The sequence below is a fragment of the Galleria mellonella genome, unplaced genomic scaffold (assembly GCF_026898425.1).
Source record: "Galleria mellonella isolate WM207_F2 unplaced genomic scaffold, CSIRO_AGI_GalMel_v1 utg38, whole genome shotgun sequence".
NCBI lineage: Eukaryota > Metazoa > Arthropoda > Insecta > Lepidoptera > Pyralidae > Galleria > Galleria mellonella.
In genome coordinates this window covers 1,283,170-1,308,341 of record NW_026442090.1, presented here as the reverse complement: position 1 = coordinate 1,308,341, position 25,172 = coordinate 1,283,170, and the positions used below count along the sequence as shown (strand labels likewise).

The following is a 25,172-nucleotide window of genomic DNA, read 5'->3' as shown; positions in this document are numbered from 1 at the left end:
GACCCGCCTAATAAACAGAGGCAATACGACGTTCCCCGAGTCAGCTAGTACTAAAATAAATTTTAAATTCAAATACAAAATTAAAAGACAAATTCCAACATTACTTTTATTTAATATTTTTCACAAGTGGTTTGTGTTTCTAGACTTTCAAAAACATTTAATTATTTCTCTTACATAAGTGATAATCGTATTTAATATATAATCTATTAGAATTACATATACTTTTTCTTTGTTAAAATCGTCCATAAGGTAGGTTCGAACTAGTGTAGCAAACAATGGTAAACTTTCGTCTTTACATAATTTTTTCCTATACAATAAATGCGTTTTATATTTTTTTATATACATACATACTTACATGCAAGCTAATTATCCAGTTTCGATATAAAAAAGAAAATTGAAAAGTATCGAGGAGTTTCGACAATATTACAAATATAGGTAAAAATTATCAAACTTGCCGGAACTTCATGTTTTAGTTTCTTTTGTAAATATTTTAAATTATCACAATCTAAATATCTTTGGAAGAGTCATTAGGGTTAAATAGCACAATTCAGGCGAAATTTTGTCTTTTTTTTAAATAGTCACTTCAAAGTTATCTGCCATATTCTTGTAAAGATATTTGTTAAGGACGCCAAATAAATATTTTAAAACAGAATAATGTTTTACATCTCCATAATAGACTTTTTAACCAGAAATAGGGTTGCCATCTGTAAAATCTCAAATCAGGACAAAAAGATTGGGATTTCAAGTCGAACATTCGAAGCCGATTTAAATTACAAGATAATTATGATCTGCTTCTATTCGAACGAAGTCAACCAATATATCTCAATAGAAGGAAATTGGGACGGATGGCAGCCCTAACCAAAGTCAGAAACTTTATGAATTGTGTTTAAGAAATATGTCCACATAGCTTTTTTTCACAGCCTTATCATTCTTGTCTTTTATCAAAATAATACACATTATAAATATTGTTATTTTATTTACAAACAACGGGATCTATTTTGAGACACCATCTGTCTAAACTTTCTTTTTTTCTTAAATAAAAATTTCAATTTGATTTTTATAGGTTAGGACCAATATGAACAAAATTTCTAATAGATTCGAAACAAAATTATTATAAAATTTAGTCCTTAAAACAGTAATTTCTCGAAACTATCAAATTAAAATATAAAATTAAGAGTAGTTTAGAGAAATGGTGAATCAGAATCGAGTCCAAACAGCACCAAAATCAATTAAGGCTGGTGTCAAAGTGAATGAAATAAATAGATATGCATCACTAAGCACACAAATAATAGATAAAATAGAGAAAAAAAATATTAAAAAAATAATAAAAGACAAAGGAAGTATTTTTTTTTTCGTGTGTGCCACAGAAACACAATAATTTAAAAGATCGCATGGGACGGTATTAAAACTGTATTAGTTTTCTCTAGCGCAATTTGAGAAACATACTATTAAATACTGGATCAGTTGAACCTGTGAACTCCACCCTATAAAAATTCAAACATGTGTGCGTATATTAATGACACCAATCATTCAACTTGATGTATTTGAAAATCGGATTACAGTGCATGGAAAACATTTTAAAATGTTGCCAACTAAAATATTTATCTGAGGTATTAAAATAATACTATTATATTTTTTATTTATATATATATTTCTCTGATACTTTTTATCTGCAGTCAACGACCGATCGAATCACTTTGAAACCAACCTTAATTTTAAAACACTCAAATGTCCATTTGAGAATTGTAAAACTTTCTTACCGTGAAACCAAGGAATGAATTAAGAAAAATACTGATAACGCTCAATAATTTGCTAGTATATACTTTAAATATTACAAATTCATAAGTAGATCTTTAAGTAAATTAATTTTGCAAAGTGTATATTTAAAATATGTTAAACCGCGTTTCCATACTCGTTTCACACCTCTCGTGATAAAAATTCATAAAAATCAAAACCTACCTACAAACCTATTTTAACTATTAGAATATTTTGTCACATTCTTTCAAATTGAGAAGTTAGCACAAAAGAAAGGGACGAACATTTCAATAGCTGAAATAGATTTCATTTAAGCTTAGCTCTCACACGAGTGGAAACAGGTTGTAAAAAATTATACAATAATAATTATGTCAAATATATTAAAATATGAAAACAAGTGCGTGTGTTTACTAACAATTTTTCTTGCATGAACTTATTTGTAACACGGTGTAGCAGACAATGCAAGAATTAAATCTAAGTTGCCTAATTTCTGTTGAGTTCGTTCAGAAGTCGCAGAATGTACAGGAACAGATTAAGGATATCCATGTACAAATTGATAGTAGCCAGGATGTACTCCTCGGCGGAGAGTGTGGTCATCATCTGCTGGGTGTCAAAGATAAGGAACAAGCTGAACAGGACAACTCCTACGAAGGAAAGTGCCACCTCGAAAGCTGAGCTCTGGAGGAAGATTTGGATTAGACCGCCGATGATCAGCACGCAGAGGCCGGCCACGAGACTACGATAAAATATAAAAAGTTTATCAAACAGAGCAAAGAATTTTTAAAATAAGCACGTGGTAAATGGTTGCAAGGCCCACTGGCCGCCAAAATAGCAAAATTTGTCACTATACTTCTAAGTTGTAACGTAGTTATTTATTACTAGCTGTATCCCGCGGCTTTACCATAGTGAATAAGTACGTGTTCTATGTGATATAATCTACCTTTTTTTTTACCTGAACTGGTTTGTCACGCCATTGTATAACTTAGAATGGCAAACAAGCTGACGGCCCACCTGATGGAAAGTGGTAACCATCGCCTATAGACATGAGCAGTATCATGGACATAACACAGTTTACTGTTCCGCCCATGATACCCCCATGCGTTGCCATTCCTGAGGACCCAGGTGTTATTCCTCTGTACCCTGTAAATTCACGGCATATCCCACCCTTCAAATCGAAACACAGCCATACAAACACAACTGCATCACGGCAGAATTTGTTTGCCAAGTTACGTTCAAATCCATTCAGTAGTTTTTACGTGAACAAATATTTGTCCATCTTTACCAACTTTTGCATTTGTAGTATTAACAGGAATGCAAAAAAGCTAATTCAAGCTCGAATTAAGTGATGAACCTCCCTTTAGGAAATAAATTTTCTCAAAATTACTGCTTCATTTTCTTATTAAAAACTGATAAACTTCATATGGTTTATTTGTATTTATTATATATTGATTTTATTAATTCTAGTAATTGAGTCCCACAGTGTCGAGATCAAGCAAGACCTATTTTTTATCACAACTGTTTCTCTAAGTTTCGCCTGTGGGAAAACCAGTATATCTTTATTACTTAGAGAACATATAAAAATAGATGAATTTTATTCAACTTACCCATATCCCACGAAAGAGAAGTCCCTCTTGGTGTTGAGTGTGTACAGAGTGAGGGCGGAGACGACGGTAAACGTGAGGCCGAGCGCTTGTAACACGACCACAGTGTTGTAGAAAGAGACCACCACACCCACTGTATACGCTTGCACTATTGTCTGTAACATAAGTTATATCATACTAGTATTTACCCATGACTTCCTCTACATGATCAGAATATGTTCATTGACCGGGACAAAAAGTAACTTATGTCCTTCTCCACCCCAAATAGTATATGTAAAACAAATTTCAATGTTTGTTTTCATGATTTGTTAAGTTGTAAAGGAAGTGACGAACAATCAAAGTCACTTTCATATTTAACTCATTTTCTGTATACTTGTTTGCTGCTTATGTGGTATAAAAAAAAATTAAATTAAATAAATATAAATAATTGTGATTGATTTTATTAAATAAAAAATATTATTAAATTAATAATTTGTTTACCATAGACAATTTGTATACAATGTCGTCTGTAAGTATCCAAATTAGGAAATTTAAAATTAAACTCGTATCTAGTTTGATTACATGCTAGGTTTAGGTTTAAATTGAGAATGAATATAGCAATGGAGTGAGCGAATGACTTCACCATTCATCCATCATCACACACATCAAGCATCTGTGATATTAATGCCATAATGTTCATAACATGTGATGATTGCTTATCATCAACGGACAGCATGCTTCGTGAAAAATTATGATAATTTGATGAAGAAAATTTACTTACAAATGCTGCTAGCAGGTACAAATTGGCAGGGGTGTCCCTTCTTTTTACGATCAGCGTTAACAACGTGACCATGCTCATGATGAAAGCAATGAACACCAGCCAGTCACTGTAAATTAAAACATTGAGTAAATGGAATATTCTTAGAATTTCCATAAATACTATTAGTTAGAAAAAAAATATGGTAATCCAAAGAAAATCTTTTAAGAAACTGTAGTTAATGTATTTATAATAGTTATGTTCCTTTTGTGAGCAGAGACTTGTAGTAATTATAAAACAGCAGTGATCATCGAATGATATCAGATAATAATAATGATTTCATCAAACAATAATTATAATTTAATCAGACAATGATCATCATTTGATGAAACATTCGTGTTTCAACCGTGAAGTAGTTGTGTTTGCATAGCTGTTTCGGTTTGAAGGGTGGGATATGGTGTGAATTTACTGGGTACAGAGGAATAACACCTGAGTTCTCAGGAATGGCAACGCATGGGGTATCATGGGCAGAACAGTATACTCTGTTATGTCCATGGTACTGCTCATGTCTATAGCCGACGGTTGCCACTTTCCATCAGGTGGGCCGTCAGCTTGTTTGCCATTCTAAGTTGTATAAAAAAAAAGACAATGATTATTAATAAATCAGACAGTGATCCTTAAATGATCAGATGTGTACAGACATGTATACTTCTCATAGTATTTCAGCTTGTTCCCCAATTTAACTACCTATCATAAAAATTTCTCATTCAAAATCTACTCATAAACTGTACTGGTTAAGACACATCATGATTAAGCATTTCTTAAAGATTATGCAGATAGTTCATTTAAATGGAATATGTTCAAAATAAAAACATTAAACAGTGAAAATTATTCAGTTTGCTCGCAATATTAATTTATAATAATATTATAATAAAGTCTAAATTAAAGTTTTATATTATTAGAGACAGTGGATCACTGTAACACATACAATCTGTGTCCCATAGTAAATTAAACAGATGAGTACCTCACTTTATCTTAAAAAGATTAATGTTGTAATTTCATTTTTATATAAGTAAATATACATATTTATTAATACTAAAATTAATTTCTTTTATCGTTTTCAAGTACCTTTCAAATACCTTATTGAAATCTTTATTATTATTTAGGTAGTAATTTATTGTTATTCCTATATGTTCTTGAGTTAATACTCTAATTCTTAAGTTGATTAAATGCATTTTTTTTACATAAATAAGCTATAAATATAAGATTCCCTATGCACCCTGTCACTTGGACCAGGGAACCCCTCACAAGCTGATGACCCGAGACATTTTGCCTGCTCTGCTACCATATAGTTATACCACTGATTAGAGACTAACAAACTTACTTTTTGTGAATGAATGCTTGGACAGGCTCCACAAGAGTGAATGTAGCAGCAATTGCAAATGTAGCCAGCAGTTGTACACTGAGCAGTCCATACACCTTCCGGATGAACCCTAGACGGATCTCCTTGTCCGCATTCATCACGTTATTGCGGTATGAAAAGTCATCCTGTAATTTTTAATTTTTTCTCTTATAATATCCTTTTTTCTTTTATCTTTTTGCAGAATGTAATGCATAATATGATGATAGCTGTAAACCACTGTTTAAATAAAAATATTCTACCATTTCCGAACATGCCCATTAGAAATTGTTTTAGTTAACTCTCGCCTAGAACATTGGAAAAAGAGTAGTGAGGCAAACTAGACTAAATCTCATGAACAAATTACACCAACCTTGATACCACAAAGTTATACTCTTACTTTTCATAAAAAATATGAAAGTATTAAGTGGAAACTCTTTCAAATCATGTTCGACAAAATGGTTTTTAAAAAAATTTTTATATACTGTAAAAAATACATAAAATTAATCCAAATATATTCATTGGTTGAATTATATTTTTTTTATTTAATTTTATTATTAAAATCTTTTGTAATACAGTATTTAGTTAATAAATTATTTGATTTTGTTTTCTTTTTTTATGTACTGGCATAACACATTTACTCTACAGCCAACTAATTATAAAGTTTATCTATGTAGTCCACGGATCTAACTTAAAATTGCAAGAAGGAGGAAATAATATAAGAAATTTAGGTTGATCTCTACTTAGTACCCCCTAGAAACCATAATGGTTAATGCCAGGTGAATTTATAGTCATGTATCTATCATTCTTCACTAGGGCATAACCAATGATAACTAAAACGTATGTGGTGCTACTTACTATTTTTTCTTTTTTAAAATATTTAGTAAACCTTTTTGGCTTATCTTTTATCTATATACAATACACAATTTATTCTTTCATAGATATCTTTATTGATTATAGATTTATATAGTACCACTTTTATACCAATATTAGTATTAAGGTTTTGAGGGTCTACCTTGAAATGAAATTCCCAATTTTCGAACTTAATGTTTTTGATTATACTGAAATTGGTCCAATAAATAGAGCTTAATGTTTTGTTCATCATAAATGTAATTGAAAAGTCCAAAAGAATCATGTTTTACCCTTTTTTATATTTTTAAACGGTAAATATTATGTAATTTTAACATTAAATTTAAGTCCAGAAATTTCGGAAAATATTACGTAGTAAACCCTCTGTTATACAAGTTTATTATTCCAAATAAATAAATAACATTATTAATAAAAAGGATTTTGTTCAGTTGATTATGTATATTATTATGTATTAGGTAGATATTATTATAGAACTAATCATCTTATTTTTAAATGACCAAATTCAATTAAAGAGCTTGTCAATAACTAAGTTATAGGGAAAGACAATATTAATGATTTCTCTCTTCAATAAGAGAATAAAATCATAAAAGTATATACTTTACAAAACCTAAAATAAGTATAAGGAAAATGATAAAATTATAATCTCAAACGTAGAAATCTTATCAAACATAAGTATATGCAAACAATTGTTTTCTTTTATATAAATATACCGACTGACAAACAAATTACTCTGAATGGAGATAGAACTGATTGTTTACTTATTCAAAAACCCCCCCAAGGACGGAGCATGACTAGAGATGGGCAATCCACCTGGGTGGGTTTAAAGTCTGGTGGGTAAAAACCGGGTGTTTTGGGTTTATTGGGTTTAAACCCCATAAACACCCAAATTTTTGGGTGTTTATGATTTTGTACTTCATCATCGTCATCTCAGCCGCAAGACGTCCACTATACTGGACATAGACAATATTATTATGCAGCCTACAGAATAAAAAACTTTTAATTTGATTTTGAGTTTATTAAGAAAGAGATGAAAGTAAAATGTAAAACTACAGTCAATCACTGTCAGATTCAGAGTTATTACAAGCGATGAATTGTATAGGTTCGATAGGCTCTATTTCGTCTAAACTGTTATGTTCATTTACTTGCTCAATGAAAGCTTCTAAGGTATTTTCTTCATTAAACTGAATGTCCTCGCATTCAGCTTTATGTTTAAGATTCCAGTTATAACAAATGAATGAAATTTTTTCAGTTCTTTCAGTTGTAAGTCGATTTCTTTTGTTATTATGTATGTAGCCTTGGATACTAAAGGAACGCTCAGTGGCTGCCGAAGTACAGGGAGCTGATAGAATACGAATCGCTACTTTGCTTAACTCAGTGGAACCACAAATACCTTTCCACCATATTAGGGGCTCAATGCTATCTAATGAGCTCCATACAAATCCTCTGGCCCAAAAGTTTTCTTTAGCTTTATAACACGCCAAATCTGCCATTACATTTGACAAACTTAAGTGTTGGCTTAAATTGTAGATAAACTCCATACCCTTAAGTTCTTCCTCTTGAGTAAGTTCGACTCCTAGAGTCCTGGGGTCTAGAATATATGCTGCAAAATGTATTGGCCTCATTGCCATATTGCATCTTGAAGATACTGATGTTAGAATCTGCTGTTTGCTTTCTTCGCTCAATGTCGAAATCTCATTTAATGCAAAACGTATATTAGCTTGTACATCTCTAAATGTAATGTATGTGCGATGCAAACGATTCTGGTCGCTCTCTAAGTAAAATATGCTTTCAGTGACTGGTTCCAAAATACTTATACATTCCCCTGTCTTCGTCCAGAAATCATCACTTAGAATTAAATCTTTAATATCTCTTGAAATTACCACATCTTCTCTAACTGTTAATATTTGCAAAGCTATCTTATTTGCTTTCAAACTTTTTAACGAAGTAACATGACTTCCCCATCTTGTAGCACAAGGCAATTTTAGTGTTTGTGTAGAATCTTCACCCTGCCTTGATTTTATCAACAAGGAACTTAATCGTTGACTCCTTTTAACAGTTTTTATTATATTTATGGCTTGCATAATAAACACAGTTACTTCTTGTATCTTTACAATATCTTGGCACAACAAGTTAAGGATATGTGCACAGCAACCGAGAGGAACAACATGTGGATATTTGAGTTTTGTTAATTCGAATGCCTTTTGTATATTTCTAGCGTTATCGCCAATAAGTACAAGAAACTTATTTGCTCCATACACTTTCATTACTTTTTCAACTTCTTGGCTAAGGTATTCACTAGTGTGAGGATTACTTTCTGTATTCAAACTTTTAACGTATGCAGGTTGAGGTTTTGATATAAAAAAGTTTATTATTCCTTCATTTCTTAAATTAGACCAGCCATCGCACTGAAGGTGTAAGTAACTACAAGCATTTAGTTCCTCATTTAACTCAAAACGCATTTCTCTATATATTTTATCTAAGTATTTTGTCGCTAAAGCTTTACGTGAAGGTATTTTAAATTTTGGTTGCAATTTTTCGAAAAATTGTATCCATAAAGGATGTTGCACCATCGATAATGGCGTCCCTGTTACAAATATAGCTCTCGCTAATTCTGTTTTTATATGATCATCGGTGTCTTGAAACTCAGCATTTATTGTAGTGTTAGCAGACGACGAGGGGCTTATAAAAGAATCATTTGTCTCTATCTCTGACAGTCCAGACATTTTGGTTTTGGACGAGCTATCTTTTATAAGTTTCATAGAGTCTTTTAATGTTTCTGGAGATTTTGGACAAGTGATAAGATGTTGAAGCATTTTGGCAGCATTACTGAATTTGTAGACCTTATTACAAAGCTTGCAAGAAACAGACTTGTTTGGTAAAGTACGGTAGTGCTCCCATATGCGTAAATCTTTAGGTCTCCCCATTGAACCTAAAAAAATGAACGATGATTAGTTGGTCTGACGAAAATTCAACAATAGAGTGCCTATTTTTTTACAATGATTATTTCTTGTTATTTACAATAAATTTATTAAAAAAATAATAAAATAAATACAAAAAACCTTTGTAAAATTACATCTCCTCGGAGGATTAAACGCAGACGCTAGTTTATTATCGTATTGTTCTGTATTTTTCTCAGCAACTTCTTTAATTCGATTAGGTACTTACGCATATTATGTTAAAAATAAATATCTAGTACACATCTTAGGCTATCCACCATTATTATCCAATGACGACTCTCAGCTAACTATGCACTATCATCCAAAATAAACGTGTATGGAAAATTTTATCCCAGTCGGTTGAGGATTGAGGATAATTGCATCAACATACGAACATACCTACATACTTTTATTTACATAACGCAAGCTAAATAAAAGCTTGTAATAATACATCTAATTTTAAGTTAAAATTGTTAAGTGATCATGATATAATTGTATCATTCAAAAATCCACTTACCTTTAATTATTTCTTGTTAAGTATAAATATTATTTCAAATCTGCTCCCTTAATATGCACTTTTTTACTGCTTTTCCTACCTAACACGTTACCAGGAAGTCACGTTACCAGAGTCAGAGTAATAGTGAACACGTTTGACAGTGATTGTCGTCGCCTCATATTCAGCGTCGACGAATAGGGGAATCCCCAGTCATAATGTATTGCATGCGTGGCGGTCTTACTTCAAATCCATAAACAAAGAGATAATTACAGAACTCGATACTAGATGGCGCTGTTTTTGTTTGAAGAAAGTTTGCGGGCTAAAATACATAGAATTTCATCAATGACTTCCACAAAGAACAACATTTCTGTTTTTTCTAAGTCCGTATCTCTTCCGTATATTTCATAAGATATAAGCTTGGGCTACATTGTTATGCAACGTGATTTTGTCGCTGTCTTGCTAGCAGGGTTGACAGATATACGATTTAAATCGTACTCATACTATTATTTGTCTATTTTTTAATGTACGATCGTAAAGATTATGATCGTAATTCGCACAAAAACATACGACTTTTTGGTTACCTGGCAACATTTTTATTATGAAACGAACATGCTCACATCATCAGTCACATGCAACAATTTATTGGGGATTTCCCCTTCACATCTGGCAGTCCTGCTTGCTAGAATATAGGTAAGTCAGCCACAGTTACTGACGATCGATATTTAAAGGGTATTGTTTTTGTGCTAAATATTTCATAAAAACGTTATTTAATACTTTGTGGATTATTAATTTAGTTGATAATCACTGGAAGTAAAATGGATGCTAATTTGAGAGATCAAGATCTTCGTATAAAACAGTTAATAAAAGAAAATCTACGTAAGTACTCTTTTTATACCTAGGTAGGTAAGGTATAATAAACACAAAAGGTACTTAGATCGCGTGTGTTCGAAGCATTTATTCTAATAAATTTAATTTAAAATTGTAGAAAGAAAAAAATGTCTGCCAAGCCGTAGCCGAAGCCGATCTCCAAATATATTTGGCGATAGTGAGACCCAGTGTCCAGATGATTTACCCAGCGTCGTCGCAACAAAGAAAAAAACGAGGATAAAGTAAAAGAAAATTTACTGAAAGAAGAAACAAACTGTTCTAAATGCTTAATTTATGGAGAAGAGGATAAAAGAAATGAGTATTTCGGACTGTTAGTGGCTCAAGAATTTAAATATATACGGCCATGTGTGCGAACGAGGTGTTATGAAGAAATTTTAAAGTATATACGGGAAGCAAAAGGCCAACATGTTGATCAACTGCAACATGAAAACACTGAAAATTAATTACTTTCATTTTATTATATATAGATTTTTAAAATTTCCTGAAATATTATTAGTTAACGTTTTATTTAATATTGTAGAATTGATCAATACAATTTATAAAAATAATTTATTGGTATTACTTACATATTTTCAAAAAAATACGTAAAAACCTATTTTTTTGGGTGATTATGGGAGTTTATGGGTGTTTATTGGGTTTTTACCAAAGCACCGGGTTTAAACCCGGTGCTTTGCCCATCTGTAAGCATGACGAATGACCATTCACCAACTCATGTGATACTTTAATAAGTTACTAAACAGATGTTACCTCAATTGTTTCCTTTCCACCGAGCTCACAGTCCTCTTGCGCGTACATTAATGGTATAGAAGCCATGTTCGGTTATTCAATTGTAACACGAAAATAAATATCTGTAGTTTTCCGTTTAAATACGTGTATTTTTATGAGGAATTGAATAGGATATCACAATTCACAATAAAAAATATCATAAACAAAAATAATTGTCAAAATTCACTCATAGACATAGCAACTACTATTTGACGTTGACATTAGACATTTTTAATATTTTTAATTTACCATTTTGGCGTTTAGATGTAAAAATTTTCTTTGAAATTTGAATGAAACAATTACCTATTTGATAGCATAACATGAATGTATTCTGTTTGCAAAATAAATTAGTGCAAAAAAGTAATAAATTGACTTGTTTGTTTATTTTAAAAAGGTCGCAAATATTATAATTTATTTATAAATAATAGACATATACGTCGTATCGTCTATTTAGTTTGTGGATATAGATTACGTATATCAAATATTCTATGGTCGGAATGTGTATAGCTGTTTGACAAGAATATTTGACATCTATCACTGTCATTATATATATTTACCTTGCTTTTAGCACATGTGTTTTATTTAGTTAACTATTACATTAGTGAAATTAAAAAAATATTTATTATCCTTTAATTTGTTATTATAATATAAACATGGAAGAAAACACACCCACAGTTAGCCTAGTTTCATGCATGCATTTTGTCAAACGTGGAGTGGCAAAAGAGGTTCCAGAAAAGGTAGTTCTCAAAATTAATAACATCGCACATTACAATTTATTTATTACCTATTTGTTATAGTTTTTGTTCTTTCTTACAGATTGAATTAACAGAGAAGGAATTAGAAAAAATAATTAAACAGACCGCTAATGAGTTACGGTAAGAGAAAAATGTTAATCTTAGACAATAGTCATTAATATTTCACTCTATATGCTTTTGTCTGTTAATATATTTCTATTAGGCTACCCACTGGTTATCGTACCCATTTTGTAGAAAAGTCTGATTCGTGAATGCTTCTGTCTCACTCATATTTTACTGATAAGTTGCTATGCTTGCGTGATTGCGTTTTGAGGTATAGTAATGAAATTACAGCATACAGGATACTATAGTCCTCAAGAACGACAACTCATGAGGGATACACTGAGTGTCACTATAGATGATTGTTACTATTTTCCATCAGATGGGCACTCAACTCTTGCTGAAAATAATTATTTCAATCTTAATTGTTACAATACAATAAAAAAAGCCTGTATCTAGACCCTCATTGAGTATAAAAAATTAATTGTCTTAATTTATTCTATAAAAAATTGTATATTATTGAATAAGATTGACAGAACAAGGTGATGATGTGAGTGATGAAGAAGGTGAAGCCAGTAGTAGTGCTGCCCCTGATCCTCCAGCCGACCCGGATGATAAATTCAACTTTGCCAACTATGATGAGGAAGACCTAAGTATGATTTTTGCAATTTATTATTTTAATTTTTAACATTATCTTTTTGTTAGTCTTACACTTAATAACAATACAGAAGAATTAAAGAAGCCAATTGTATAAATATAATCTCATAAACATTTTGTTAATTAGATAATAATGAATAAATAATGATGTAAAAAATAAAAAAATCATATAATTATTATTTTTTTTAAATGGATGATAATGGAATGGTAACCCCACCCGCGCTATCGGTATACACCGGAGAGGCACCAGTGAAGGATGATAGGTGAGCATGAAGTAGGTCAGTTAGCCCATCGTGACGAATTCAACAAGAATTGTTCACAATGGTTTCCAGGGGGAACCATGTGGAGGTCGACCTAATAAGGTATATTGCAAGCAATGGGGCTGTCAAACTCCAATGCTAACACTCCTTTTTCCCCCCTATAATTATTATTTATGATTGACAATTGCAATAGGTATACTTGTAAATATACTAATTCCAATATAACATTATTCATTATATTATGAATATATATAAATGTATTAAACTTAAAATATCGAAAGTAATTAAACATTATTATACTCTCTTCTACAGGTAATCCTATAGGTATTGGAACAGTTGCAACACTGCCAAACTTAGGGGATCTTGGAGAAAATGTTCAAATTCGGGTAAATGAAAACATTATGCTTCTATATGTAAACACTAGTTTTTACCTGTGACTGGGATATGTTGTTTTAATACAGTAAATTTAATTACAATATGTCCATTGAGGCACTAAGAGGTAACAAACAAACTTACTATTATATTTATATTATTAGCAAGATTTATCTATAACAACCTCGTTAGTAACAAATTATGAGTGCAATTTAAATACTATAACCATTAACAAAATTTTTAAATAAGTCACTTTTGATATACCTTTTTTGTCTCAAAAAAAAAAAACAGTTTTAATATAGAATACATATTATATAGATAGTACCTACATGCAAATTCTGGTTTTTTTTTTCTTTGTCACTAATTAATTAATATATCTCTATTGAAACCAATAAAAAAAATGTGAGGCAAAAATAATTATAGCTTTATGATTTTTTGTTGCATTGTAATGTAATAAAGACTCTGTTTTCCGCACTTAGCCTCTTATTTGGGCCGTTGTGCGTCAAGTTTTTGTTGCATTATTTTATTACATTCTAATAGATGGCAATTAATTTTCCTAATTGAAGTAAAATATAAATTTTTGAAATGGCAATTAATGTAATTGTTTATGTAAAATATTTTCATTCACCTAGGGCTGTCTGTATGTTTTAATCCATGCCTGCAGTTCTACCATGGTTATGATGGCTGATGTATAACTATGTACCATATTAATACCCATCTTTTGAAAATTAAAAATAATAATAATAATTTAACTTTTCAGATTATTAATTTGATGATCTTGTTTGTTCATTCAATAAAAATACATGGGAAGATTGTTTACTAAATAATTAAAAAAAATTCAATGTCTACTTTATATTTACAGACAGAAGGACCAGACAGTGATGAAGAGGATGATATAATTAAACCAAGCGACAATCTGCTGCTTGTCGGTCATGTGGAGAGTGATGCTAGTGTATTAGAAGTTTACGGTAAGTTTTACTTACTTTGATTTTTTTTCTTTTCAACAATGTTTTTTTTCACATTGAGGACATAGAGTCCTCTACCCAAAGGTTGTCTGGAAGAGATTGCTTAGCGAAAAAGACACCTTTTGTATCACTTCTCATTAACATTTACTGTATTTGTTATTTTTCTTTTTACTTGGTGCAATAAAGTGTAAAATAAATAAATAAATGCACATGCAGGGTAACAATAAAATAGTTACCCTGCATGTGCTAACAGTATACACTAGTGAGGTACTAATGAAGGTTGATCAGTGACCATTAAATTAAGTTCACTTTGCAAAAGACATCAAAAAACAAATGAAAATATCTATGAAATAGGTGGATTAATATACTAAATATTCATAATTATTATATTTATGTCACTTTTTAAATAATCTAATAATTCTTTGTATTTTTTTAGTTTTCAACAAGGAGGAGGGTTCATTCTATGTGCACCACGATATTATCCTCCCATGGTTTCCACTGTGTGTTGAGTGGCTGAGTCATGATCCTTCAGATCCCAATCCAGGTAATTGCTATAAAAAAAAATTAGCATTATGTATACATCATGTATTTACATAAAAAAAGGGTCAGCAATGTGCATGTGACTTCCCTAGTGTTACAGGTGGCAGGCTACAGTAATTGTTTACCATTAAATGGACTGTATGCTTCTTTGCCTTTGTAGTATAAACCTCTGTGCTATAGAAGAAATTATAATTAATCCAAAATTAGTTCAAAATGAAGTTTATTTGAATAAAGATTAAACAATTTAGATAATAATAATGTATTTTTTTTTAATAAATAATACAATTATAATAAGTAATATCAATCTATCCCATGCATAATAGTGCTGTGCAGCGTGGCTGTACTTTAGTTTGAAGAGTGGGATGTAGTAGTGAAATTCCAGGGTACAGAAATGCAACACCATACTTCTCATGAATCACAGTGTATTCTATGGTACTGTTAATGTTAATTGTCCATAGTTACCATTTTCCAAGAACTAAGCCGTCAACTTGTTAGCCACTGTAAATGTCATAAAATTAAAATCATTAATTTGAATTAACCTTGCAGGCAATCTCTGTGCGCTGGGTGGTATGGACCCAGTTATCCAAGTATGGGACCTGGACATAGAGAATTGTCTTGAACCAGCCTTCAAACTTGGCAGGAAGCCCAATAAAAAGAAAAAAACAAAGAGGGTTGGCCACAAAGATGCAGTCTTGGATATGTCATGGAACAGCAATTTCACGTAAGTTTCAGTTGATTTATATATATTTATTTATTTATACATATATATACTTTATAATATGCATCAGCCACAAGCTTCTATTAATTTATTTAATGATCTCCAATTTAATGATCTGTTGTATTTGGTTTTTTTTTGGAAGCAGGGGGTATTTGGACAAGAATTGCTAGTAATAGAGACCATTGGAGACAGTTGGAGGAGGCCTTTGCTAATAAGCAAACAGACAACAGCAATTAAATAATAAGTTGTTAATACGTTGTTTTTAAAAAAAAATGTCTGAATAAAGGCTTATATTATATTATTATTATTATGTATTTGGTTGAGTAGTTTTTTAATTCATCTATGACAAAAAAAATAAGCAAATCTTTTGTTTTTTTTATACAACTTAGAATGGCAAACAAGCTGACGGTCCACCTGATGAAAGTGGTAACCGTCGCCTATAGACATGAGCAGTACCATGAACATAACAGAGTATACTGTTTCATCCATGATACCACCCATGCATTGCATTCAGGAATGCCTGAGGACTCAGGTGTTATTCCTCTGTATCTAGTAAATTCACGCCATTTTGTCTTTCTAATATTTGTTTAAATAATTAGAGATTTTTTGCTAAGTGTTGCTTTTTGACAACATTTGATTTACCACATTTTTTTACACAGGTCAGTTGGCCCTGATCTGCCTTCATCCTCGCCTATTGTCTTTCACTAGTGCTCCGCCATCATATACTGATAGCGTAGGCGGAGTTACCATTTCATTATCATCCATTAAAAAAAACTGCTCAATGGCAAAAAAATGACTGGTACTAAGGAACCTCAGACAACTTTGTACATGATCTTCCTATGGTAAATATCAAATAAAAATTTTGATTGTTTGCAGACATGTATTAGCCAGTGGATCAGCAGACAACACAGTGTTATTATGGGATCTAGATCAAGGCACGCCACACACAAAATTTGATGAGTTTGAAGATAAGGTTGGTATATCTTTATCTGTATCGTACACTACCTTACTTTTGTAATTTATAACATATTTTTATAGTACCAATAAATAAATGTTATTATTTAAATAGTTACACAAGACTCAGATTTACCCTCAGATTTGAAAATAGAATTTAAAAAATATTAATTAAATACTTTAAGATCGTTCATAACTTTGAAGTGTAGCAATGTCGTAGTTACCTGTCAATATTCAACAATAATTTACACTCTGCTATCGAATTTAATTTATTGAATGGTTGATGCGTGGTGCGCAGGTGCAGTCGCTGTCATTCCACCCGCTGGAGGCACAGACGCTGGCCACGGGAGCCGCGGACGGCCGCGCCCGCGTGTGGGATTGCCGCGTGGGCCGGGCGCGATCCTGGAGCCTGCCGCCGCAGGTCGAGAGAGTTACTTGGGACCGGCACAACCCCTTCTGCTTTGCCGTAAGTACCACCCCTACTTAGATTCGTTCAATCCTTTAAGCTGATTAAGTGTCTTTTATCTTTAGATGTTACTCGATAACATCTGAACATCTTTACAAACATACATTTATATTATTGTTAGGATAAGGGGAAGAGGCGATTGTTAGTAATAGAGACTCTAGTTTCCATTGTTAGCAATTCCCACCTCTCGAAACATCTATAATGTATCCTTCTATTATTGTACACGTATTGCCCGCTGGTAATTAAGCATTAATTTTACCTTTCCACTTAGGGTTTACTGGAAAAGAACTCTTAGCTCGCTCGCCTGTAGTATATTATGTTCACGTACTGGCCACTAATAATATGTAAATACTGGCCGGTAATAATTTGTTCTATTTATTCTTTCAATGAATAAATTAGTGTTTAACCAACTCGCTTGCGTATCACTACATGGTGACAGCGGTGCGTTCATTTTATAGTTTTAAAATTCATATTTTATCATAAATATCAAATATTTTTTTTAAAATTGATATAATTTATTGTAAATTATATTCGTAAATATGGAGCACGCGCGTCCTCCAGCGGAATTGTCGCTTGATGGTGGTCCAGCTGCACGCTCGGAAGCGTGGCGAAAATGGCGGAAAATGTTCGAGATTTTTCTGAAGGCTTCTGGAGTTAGTAAGGAACCTAAGGAAGTTCAGGCAAGTTTGTTGGTTAACCTCATAGGACCGGCCGGATACGAGGTCTATACTACTTTCACTTTTGACGATGGCGAGACGAATGATGATATCAATTGTTTGTTAAAAAAATTTGATACTTATTTTGCCACGAAGCCAAATATTACGGTAAGAAGATTTAAATTTTTTACACGCAACCAAGAAGACGGCGAAAATATTGATCTATATGTGACCGCCTTACGAGTATGGAGTCAACAATGTGAATTTAATGAATTACAAGAGAGTTTGTTACGAGATAGAGTTGTATGTGGTATCATCGACAACACTGTAAGAGACAGGCTTCTTCGTACGGACGACTTGACTTTAAACAAGGCGATACATATATGTCAGGCGGCAGAGATGTCTAAAGAAGAAAGTTTATGTATAGACAGGACACCGGAAGTTGTTCAAGTGAACGCGGTTCACGATAACAGTGTCGTCCGAGGCGCTCGACCCGCACGGGGTTCGTTCCGGTCGAACGGAAGGCGACAGCGTGGCGGCGGCCGTGGCCGCGGCGCAGCGAGCTACCAGCAGCAGGAGCAGCAGCGGGAGGCGCGCGGCGTGTGCCCCGCGTGCGGCGGCCGGTGCCCCGGCGGCGAGCACTGCGCCGCGCTGTATGCATCGTGTTATGTATGTGATAAAAAAGGTCATTTCGCGCGAGTGTGTGTACAAAAGAAAGCGATGCGCAAAGTATTAAATCTCAGTGTAGAATCGGCGAGTGACAATAGTGACGAGGAAATGGTTTTTGTGGATACTATTGAGGAGGGCAGAAAACTGAGTAAGTCGTCTTTGGAATGGACAGAGGTAATGGAGTGTAATGGTAAAAAAAATATTTTAAAAATAGATACGGGTTCTATGATCAATGTTATTTCTAAAAAAATATATTTGTATTTGGGTTTCTCTATTATGAATCTTAAACCGTTCACAAAACGAGTACATTCCTTTACGGGTAATCAATTGCCAATTTTAGGCTGTGATATAATTACTTTTCAATATAATAATAAATATTTTAATTTACCATTTGTTATTTCTGATTTTAACTGTCAGAATGTACTCGGGTTGGAAAGCTCAATTGTTTTAGGTTTAGTCAATCAAATAAGTGCATTAAATATTGAGCAATATTCTGATTTATTTCAAGGTTTAGGTAAATTACCAGGGAAATATAGTATTATAGTAGATAAAACCATACAGCCCGTTGTCTGTCCTACTAGAAAAATTCCTTTGGGACTTAAGGACAAATTACGTCAGGAATTACATAGAATGGAAGGGTTAGGTGTAATCAGAAAGGTGACATACCCTACTGAATGGGTTAATGCAATCGTTCCCGTAGCAAAAAAAGATGGCAGCATTCGTGTTTGCTTGGATCCTCGACCTCTTAACCGCGCAGTCCGGCGTGCGCATTACACTTTGCCGACGGTGCCCGAGTTGGCAGCGCGATTACGTGGTGCTCAGGTGTTCAGTGTTTTAGATGCACGGTGTGGTTTTTGGATGGTGGAAATTGATGAGGCCAGTGCTGACCTTTGTACGTTTGGCACGCCGTTTGGACGGTACCAGTTTTTACGTTTACCCTACGGCATTAACTGTGCACCCGAGGTGTTTCACGCTAAGATTAGGCAACATCTAGAAGATTTAGAGGGAGTCGAGTCTTTCATTGATGATGTTATTGTATGGGGCCGCAATAAAGAGGAACACGATTGTAGGCTTAAATGTCTTTTGCTACGTGCCAGGAATGTTGGTATAAAATTTAATCGTCAAAAATGTCAATTTGGAGTGTCTGAAATTACATATTTAGGACATAAGTTTGATGCAAACGGTATGCGAGCAGATTCCGCAAAAGTTAAAGCAATAATGGAGATGCCTTATCCTAATGATAAAAAGGCACTAGAGCGATTCTTAGGAATGATAAATTATTTAGCAAAATTTATCCAAAATTATTCGGAATGTGTAAATGTGTTAAGGTTATTACTTAAAAAGGATTCCGAGTGGTTGTGGGAGGCTCAGCACACTGAGGCTGTGGATAAACTGAAAGCAAAGCTAGCGAGTGCGCCAGTGTTGGCGTTGTACTGTGAGCGCACCCCCGTAGTAGTGTCGGTTGATGCGTCCAGTGTAGCATTGGGCGCTGTGCTACTGCAAGATGGTCGTCCAGTAGAATTTGCATCGCTCACTTTAACCGACACTCAGACCAGGTATGCGCAGATAGAAAAGGAAATGCTAGCTATCGTGTTTGCAGCCGAACGTTTCAGGCAGTATATCTACGGTAGATCAGATGTCACCGTTCATACGGATCACAAGCCGTTAGAAACTTTATTTAATAAACCATTAGTTTCTGTTCCGGCGCGCTTGCAGAGGATGATGATGAGAGTTCAAGGCTATGATTTTAAGGTAGTATATACACCGGGAAAGTATATGTATATAGCCGATACACTGTCGCGGGCACCTTTAAAAGATCTAATGCATGATCGTGTTACTGACGAAATTGAAATTCAAACATGTTTCGTGTTACAACATGTACCTTTCAGCGAAGAAAAAATGAAGATTATTAGGGGTGAAACGAAGATTGATAATGACTGCAGACGACTGATGAATTATATTACTAACGGTTGGCCTAAGAATAGACGTGACGTCCATGAGAATATAATTGGTTTTGGCCTTATCGCGAACAACTTCATTGTATGGATTATATGATTTTCAAGGGTGACTGTATATTTATTCCGCGCGCTTTAAGAGACAATATGGTATCGCGAGTGCACGAGGGACATTTAGGCATAGAGAGGTGTAAGCGGCGTGCTCGCGAGGTGATGTTCTGGCCGGGCATGAGCGAGGACGTGGAGCGCGCGGTGCGGGGCTGCGCGGCGTGCGCGCTGCACGCGCCTCGTCCTCGGCGCCAGCCGCTGCTGCAGCATACTGTTCCGGCATTGCCTTGGCGGAAGTTAGCTTCCGATATTTTTGAATACAAAAGGAAAAAATACATTATTTTAGTTGACTATTTTTCTAATTTTGTAGAAGTTGGAATATTACAAAGTCTGAGCTCTAAAAACGTGATTAATTTTATGAAGGAACAATTTTCACGTCACGGTATTCCCACTGAATTAGTTACTGACAATGGTCCAGCTTACAGCTCGATTGAATTTAGGAGGTTTATGCGTGAATGGGAAGTAGAACATGTGACGTCGTCTCCGCACCCACAGTCTAACGGAAAGAGTGAGAGGACCGTCCAGACGATAAAAAATATATTAAAGAAATGTGTGGACTCATAAGATTTTTACATGGCATTTTTAAATTTTAGGGCTACACCACGGAATAATTTAGACTCTCCTGCACAAATTTTAATGGGTCGGCGAATAAATACGAAATTACCGATTACTGAAAAGTTACTGTCTGAGAAAGTGAATAATGAACGGAATTATTCAGCGTTAATGGCAAACAGGGAAAAAATTAAAAAGCATTATGATCTGTCGACGAGGCCGTTGAAACTTCTCTTTCCAGGTGATAAAGCGACTCTTATTGATAATCGTTGTAGAAAACAAGTTTCAATTGTAGAGCGTACCCGTCAACCCCGATCATATATTGTGGAAGATGAACATGGAAGTCGTTATAGGCGCAATCGCAGTCAATTGGTCGCACGTACTACAGGAACTCGTAAAGCAGCTCATTTGTTTCAAAGTCGACCAGCAGCGTTTCTTGAATGCGGCACTTCACAAGAAGCGATTTCAATTAAACGTGCACGTAAACGTAGGCAAATTCCTCACAATATGTCTTCGTTGCCTCAAAGCTCGAAAGAAATTGCCACATCTAGTACTGTTACGACAGATGTTCACCAATCAGCTTCTTCACACAGTGAAAATAAACTACTAAATGATAAATCACTTTCGCCGCCCTTAGTTCCTATAACAAGGTCAAAGGAAAGAACAGCGCGAATGCTGACAGACTTATTTGTTAAACAATATAAAGAATAAAATAGTAGGCTTAGTTTAATATTTTCTTTTATGATTATTATTAATCTGGAGTGTTTTTATTTTTATTTTTAGTTATTATGTTTGATGATGTTAAGTTTCTTTTATGTTAATAACTAAGCGTCATGTTATAAACTTACGATATACTATACATAGATATCGAAATATTTGTTGTTCTTTGAAAAAAAAAAAGTAATATATTTTTTTTTTCTTTATTTGTATAACTCGTTACTTTATTATTATTATTTTTTTTTTTTTTTCGAAGGAAAAGAGATGTAGTATATTATGTTCACGTACTGGCCACTAATAATATGTAAATACTGGCCGGTAATAATTTGTTCTATTTATTCTTTCAATGAATAAATTAGTGTTTAACCAACTCGCTTGCGTATCACTACAGTACATTTTTATTTAATATATATTATATGTTTGTAATTTTTTGTGTACAATAAAGAATAAATAAGAATAAGAAATTTTTCATAAACGGAGATTTCAACATATCCATACTGATGACTTTTGTACAAAACTCCCTCTGGTGAATATCAATGATAAACCATAGAAATTTATTTATTTTTGTAATAAATAACATTCATAATATAAAAAAAATCCTTGCAGGTTAGTAACAATGAAGGGAAAGTAGCATATGTGGACTGCAGACAAGACGAGCCTTTGTGGACTATACAGGCACACGACAATGAGGTCACAGGTGTGTATTTATCAGGTTGTATTCTGAGGAACTCTTCGATGCCTACAACCACCCTCGCCATTTGCAGCAAATTCATCCTTACACCCTAAAACCAAAATGATCACACATAGCAAGGCTTCAGAGGAAACCTTGCTATGTGTGATCCTGCGAGGTTTTCCCTAGAGGCTACAGCATGGTTTTCAAGAAGCGCGTAATAAGGCTTGTTAAGAGATGACAAGGCAAATGTTTCGTAAGGCGTCCATATTCAATTTCAAATCATCTTTATGTAAATAGACTTGTTGACATATACTTTTAAATTGTCCTACGCTACGATGACCGTTTACCATCAAACGGGCCGTGTGCTTGTTTGCCAACGTATTATATAAAAAAAAAATTATCTACTTCAAAAAGAAGTAAGTTTTTAATTGGTTTGAATATTTGTTGTTTGTGTACTTCCTAATTCCGTTTGTTATAAACCAATTTGGAAAATCTTTTTTATTTGAAAAGGATATACTTACAGATTGGTCCAATAGAAATTTTATCAAAATCGGTTTAGTAGTTTAGTTTTTAAATCAAAATAATTGGTTTTGTCACAAATGCAGTTTATTTTTTGTGAAACAACCTATATTTTTATCATGTTATAACAGTTTTATTCCTGTTTAGGTCTCATAATAAGCGATCACGTCCCCGGTCTGATGGTCACAGTCAGCACAGATGGAAAAATGAAGACTTGGGATATTTTGAAGTAAGTTTAAGTATTTAAATATGTTTTACATATTTAAGGCATATGACAAATCGCTTGTAAACTCCCATTCACTAATTTAGCAGTCACTCTTCTGCCAATAAGCGAACTACAGTTATTAAAATTGACAATTCCCAGTGAATTAGTCATGATGGACTAACTTCATCACTCACTAGTTCCCAGCCAGCGTATACCAATAGCGCAGACGGGGTTACTATTCTCACCATTTGTACCCCATAAAATAATAATATCTCTTTATTTTCAGGTATATACCCATAGTTTACATTTTTATATTATTAATTAAATAAATTATTATTATTTTTAAAATATACATCAATTATAAAATACCAATTTAAATTATTTCGTTATAAAATCTCTTGTCGTCAGGTATGCTGTGAGAAATACAGTCTTTACAATATGATTACTTATAAAAAATCATGTTACTAACAACATACTCCCCTGGGGCGGGGAGGGTGGAGGAATCATTAATAATTGGGTCTAACAGCCCCATTGTTAGCAATATACTCTAACAGGTCGACTTCCATACGGTTCCAACTGGAAGCCATCGTGGTTAATTCTTGTCGAATTCTTCACGATGGGCTGTCTGACCTGCCTTCATCCTCATCTATCATCTAATCACTGGTGCCCCACCGGGCACCATTCTATTAGTCTATTAGGCGGTGTTACCATTCTATTTTCACAAATACCAAGTTCTTATTTTGATAGCATGTAACATGTATGGTTGTGTGTGACGCGCAGCGCGTGCCCTGCGCCTGCGCAGACGAGCGAGCGCGCGTGCCGCGTGGGGCAGGCGCTGTGCGCGGCCGCGTGTCCCGAGGCGCCGTTCTCGGTGGCCGTCGGCGGCGACAACAAACAGTGCTACATCGAGCTCGTCGACCTCACCATTAGTGAACAAGGTAGTTCCAGTACAACAAACTTGATGAAATACCAATGATACACAGAGATAGCTTTAATTACAACTTTCCAGTGCCCAGTGTCAGGGCGAGACCTAAACTAGACTTCAAATAGTAGGTTCTCAACTCGTTTGTATGTTTTTATGTTTGTTACCTCATAACTCCGTCAGTTGTAAACCGATTTGGAAAATTCTTTTTTCTATCTCAAAGGACATACTTACAGATTGAATCCAAAGAAATATTATCAAGATCGGTTCGATAGTTTAGTTTTTAAATCAAAATAACTAGTTTTGTCACAATTGAAGTTTTTATTTTAATTATGTAAGAGATTTTAAAAAAAGAAACCCTAAAATTAAAAAAAATGCGACAAGCTCTCTGATACCGCGAAGTCGTGGTGGTGGCCCACGTCATCAACGTTTTAAGCTACTTCAGTATTGTTCACTGCTTTAAAATCACTTCTTATAAAATCGAGTCAAAAAGCATCTAAAGTCCCAAACTGGAGCTCAAAATTTAAACAAGTTGCTTAGCTAGATGAGGTACTTGATTATTATTTATGAAACCGAGTTTATAGTTTCTAACTGGCTCAAATATTAGAGAAGTCAAAACATTAGATTTTTATCTGTAGGTTATATATACATATTTAGAATTTTTTTTTTTCAGTTGTAAATCGGTTTGGCTCTAGACAACAAGTTTCAATAACTACAGAAGCAAATGATGAAGCTATGGATACATAGAAAACTATTGAATTTAAAATATAATTGATTATATTATCTTGTTATTAAGTGTTTTATTTATAATCTTTTTAAGATGCAAATGATGTTTTTCAATTTATATCTAAATTCATAGATTTAAGAAAATATTAATGAAATAAATAATATACATATCATACCAAGTTAAAGTTTAAACTTTCATATTGCTATTGAATCTTATTGAGATTCAATACGTTTTTGTTCACTAGAAAGGAACAATATGCCAGATATTGCCGTCTCATTCTATCACATGTAAGCAATA

General features: G+C 33.5%; 3 protein-coding genes across 3 annotated transcripts; 1 reads left to right on the top strand and 2 right to left on the bottom strand.

The window, feature by feature from the left end:
• Nucleotides 1–92: 92 nt before the first annotated feature.
• LOC113522699 (protein lifeguard 4-like) lies at nucleotides 93–11,611 on the bottom strand. Its single transcript, XM_026908476.3, has 5 exons — nucleotides 11,429–11,611; nucleotides 5,477–5,640; nucleotides 4,117–4,222; nucleotides 3,360–3,511; nucleotides 93–2,491 (listed from the first exon to the last, which is right to left on the bottom strand). Exons 1-5 carry the CDS (start codon nucleotides 11,492–11,494, stop codon nucleotides 2,239–2,241), a joined length of 741 nt encoding a protein of 246 aa, XP_026764277.2. The 5' UTR covers nucleotides 11,495–11,611; the 3' UTR covers nucleotides 93–2,238.
• Nucleotides 7,154–11,348, bottom strand: LOC128201305 (uncharacterized). The gene is made up of 2 exons (XM_052897914.1): nucleotides 9,815–11,348; nucleotides 7,154–9,290 (listed from the first exon to the last, which is right to left on the bottom strand). The coding sequence occupies exon 2, from the start codon at nucleotides 9,283–9,285 to the stop codon at nucleotides 7,414–7,416; it is 1,872 nt and encodes a 623-aa protein (XP_052753874.1). The 5' UTR covers nucleotides 9,286–9,290; nucleotides 9,815–11,348; the 3' UTR covers nucleotides 7,154–7,413.
• Nucleotides 11,612–11,976: 365 nt separating the features above from the next.
• On the top strand, nucleotides 11,977–24,939 carry LOC113523068 (periodic tryptophan protein 1 homolog). The gene is made up of 13 exons (XM_052897915.1): nucleotides 11,977–12,183; nucleotides 12,263–12,321; nucleotides 12,769–12,893; nucleotides 13,470–13,543; nucleotides 14,392–14,497; nucleotides 14,931–15,038; nucleotides 15,581–15,755; nucleotides 16,629–16,725; nucleotides 17,005–17,172; nucleotides 22,436–22,526; nucleotides 23,169–23,250; nucleotides 24,007–24,164; nucleotides 24,822–24,939. Exons 1-13 carry the CDS (start codon nucleotides 12,100–12,102, stop codon nucleotides 24,893–24,895), a joined length of 1,401 nt encoding a protein of 466 aa, XP_052753875.1. The 5' UTR covers nucleotides 11,977–12,099; the 3' UTR covers nucleotides 24,896–24,939.
• Nucleotides 24,940–25,172: the final 233 nt, after the last annotated feature.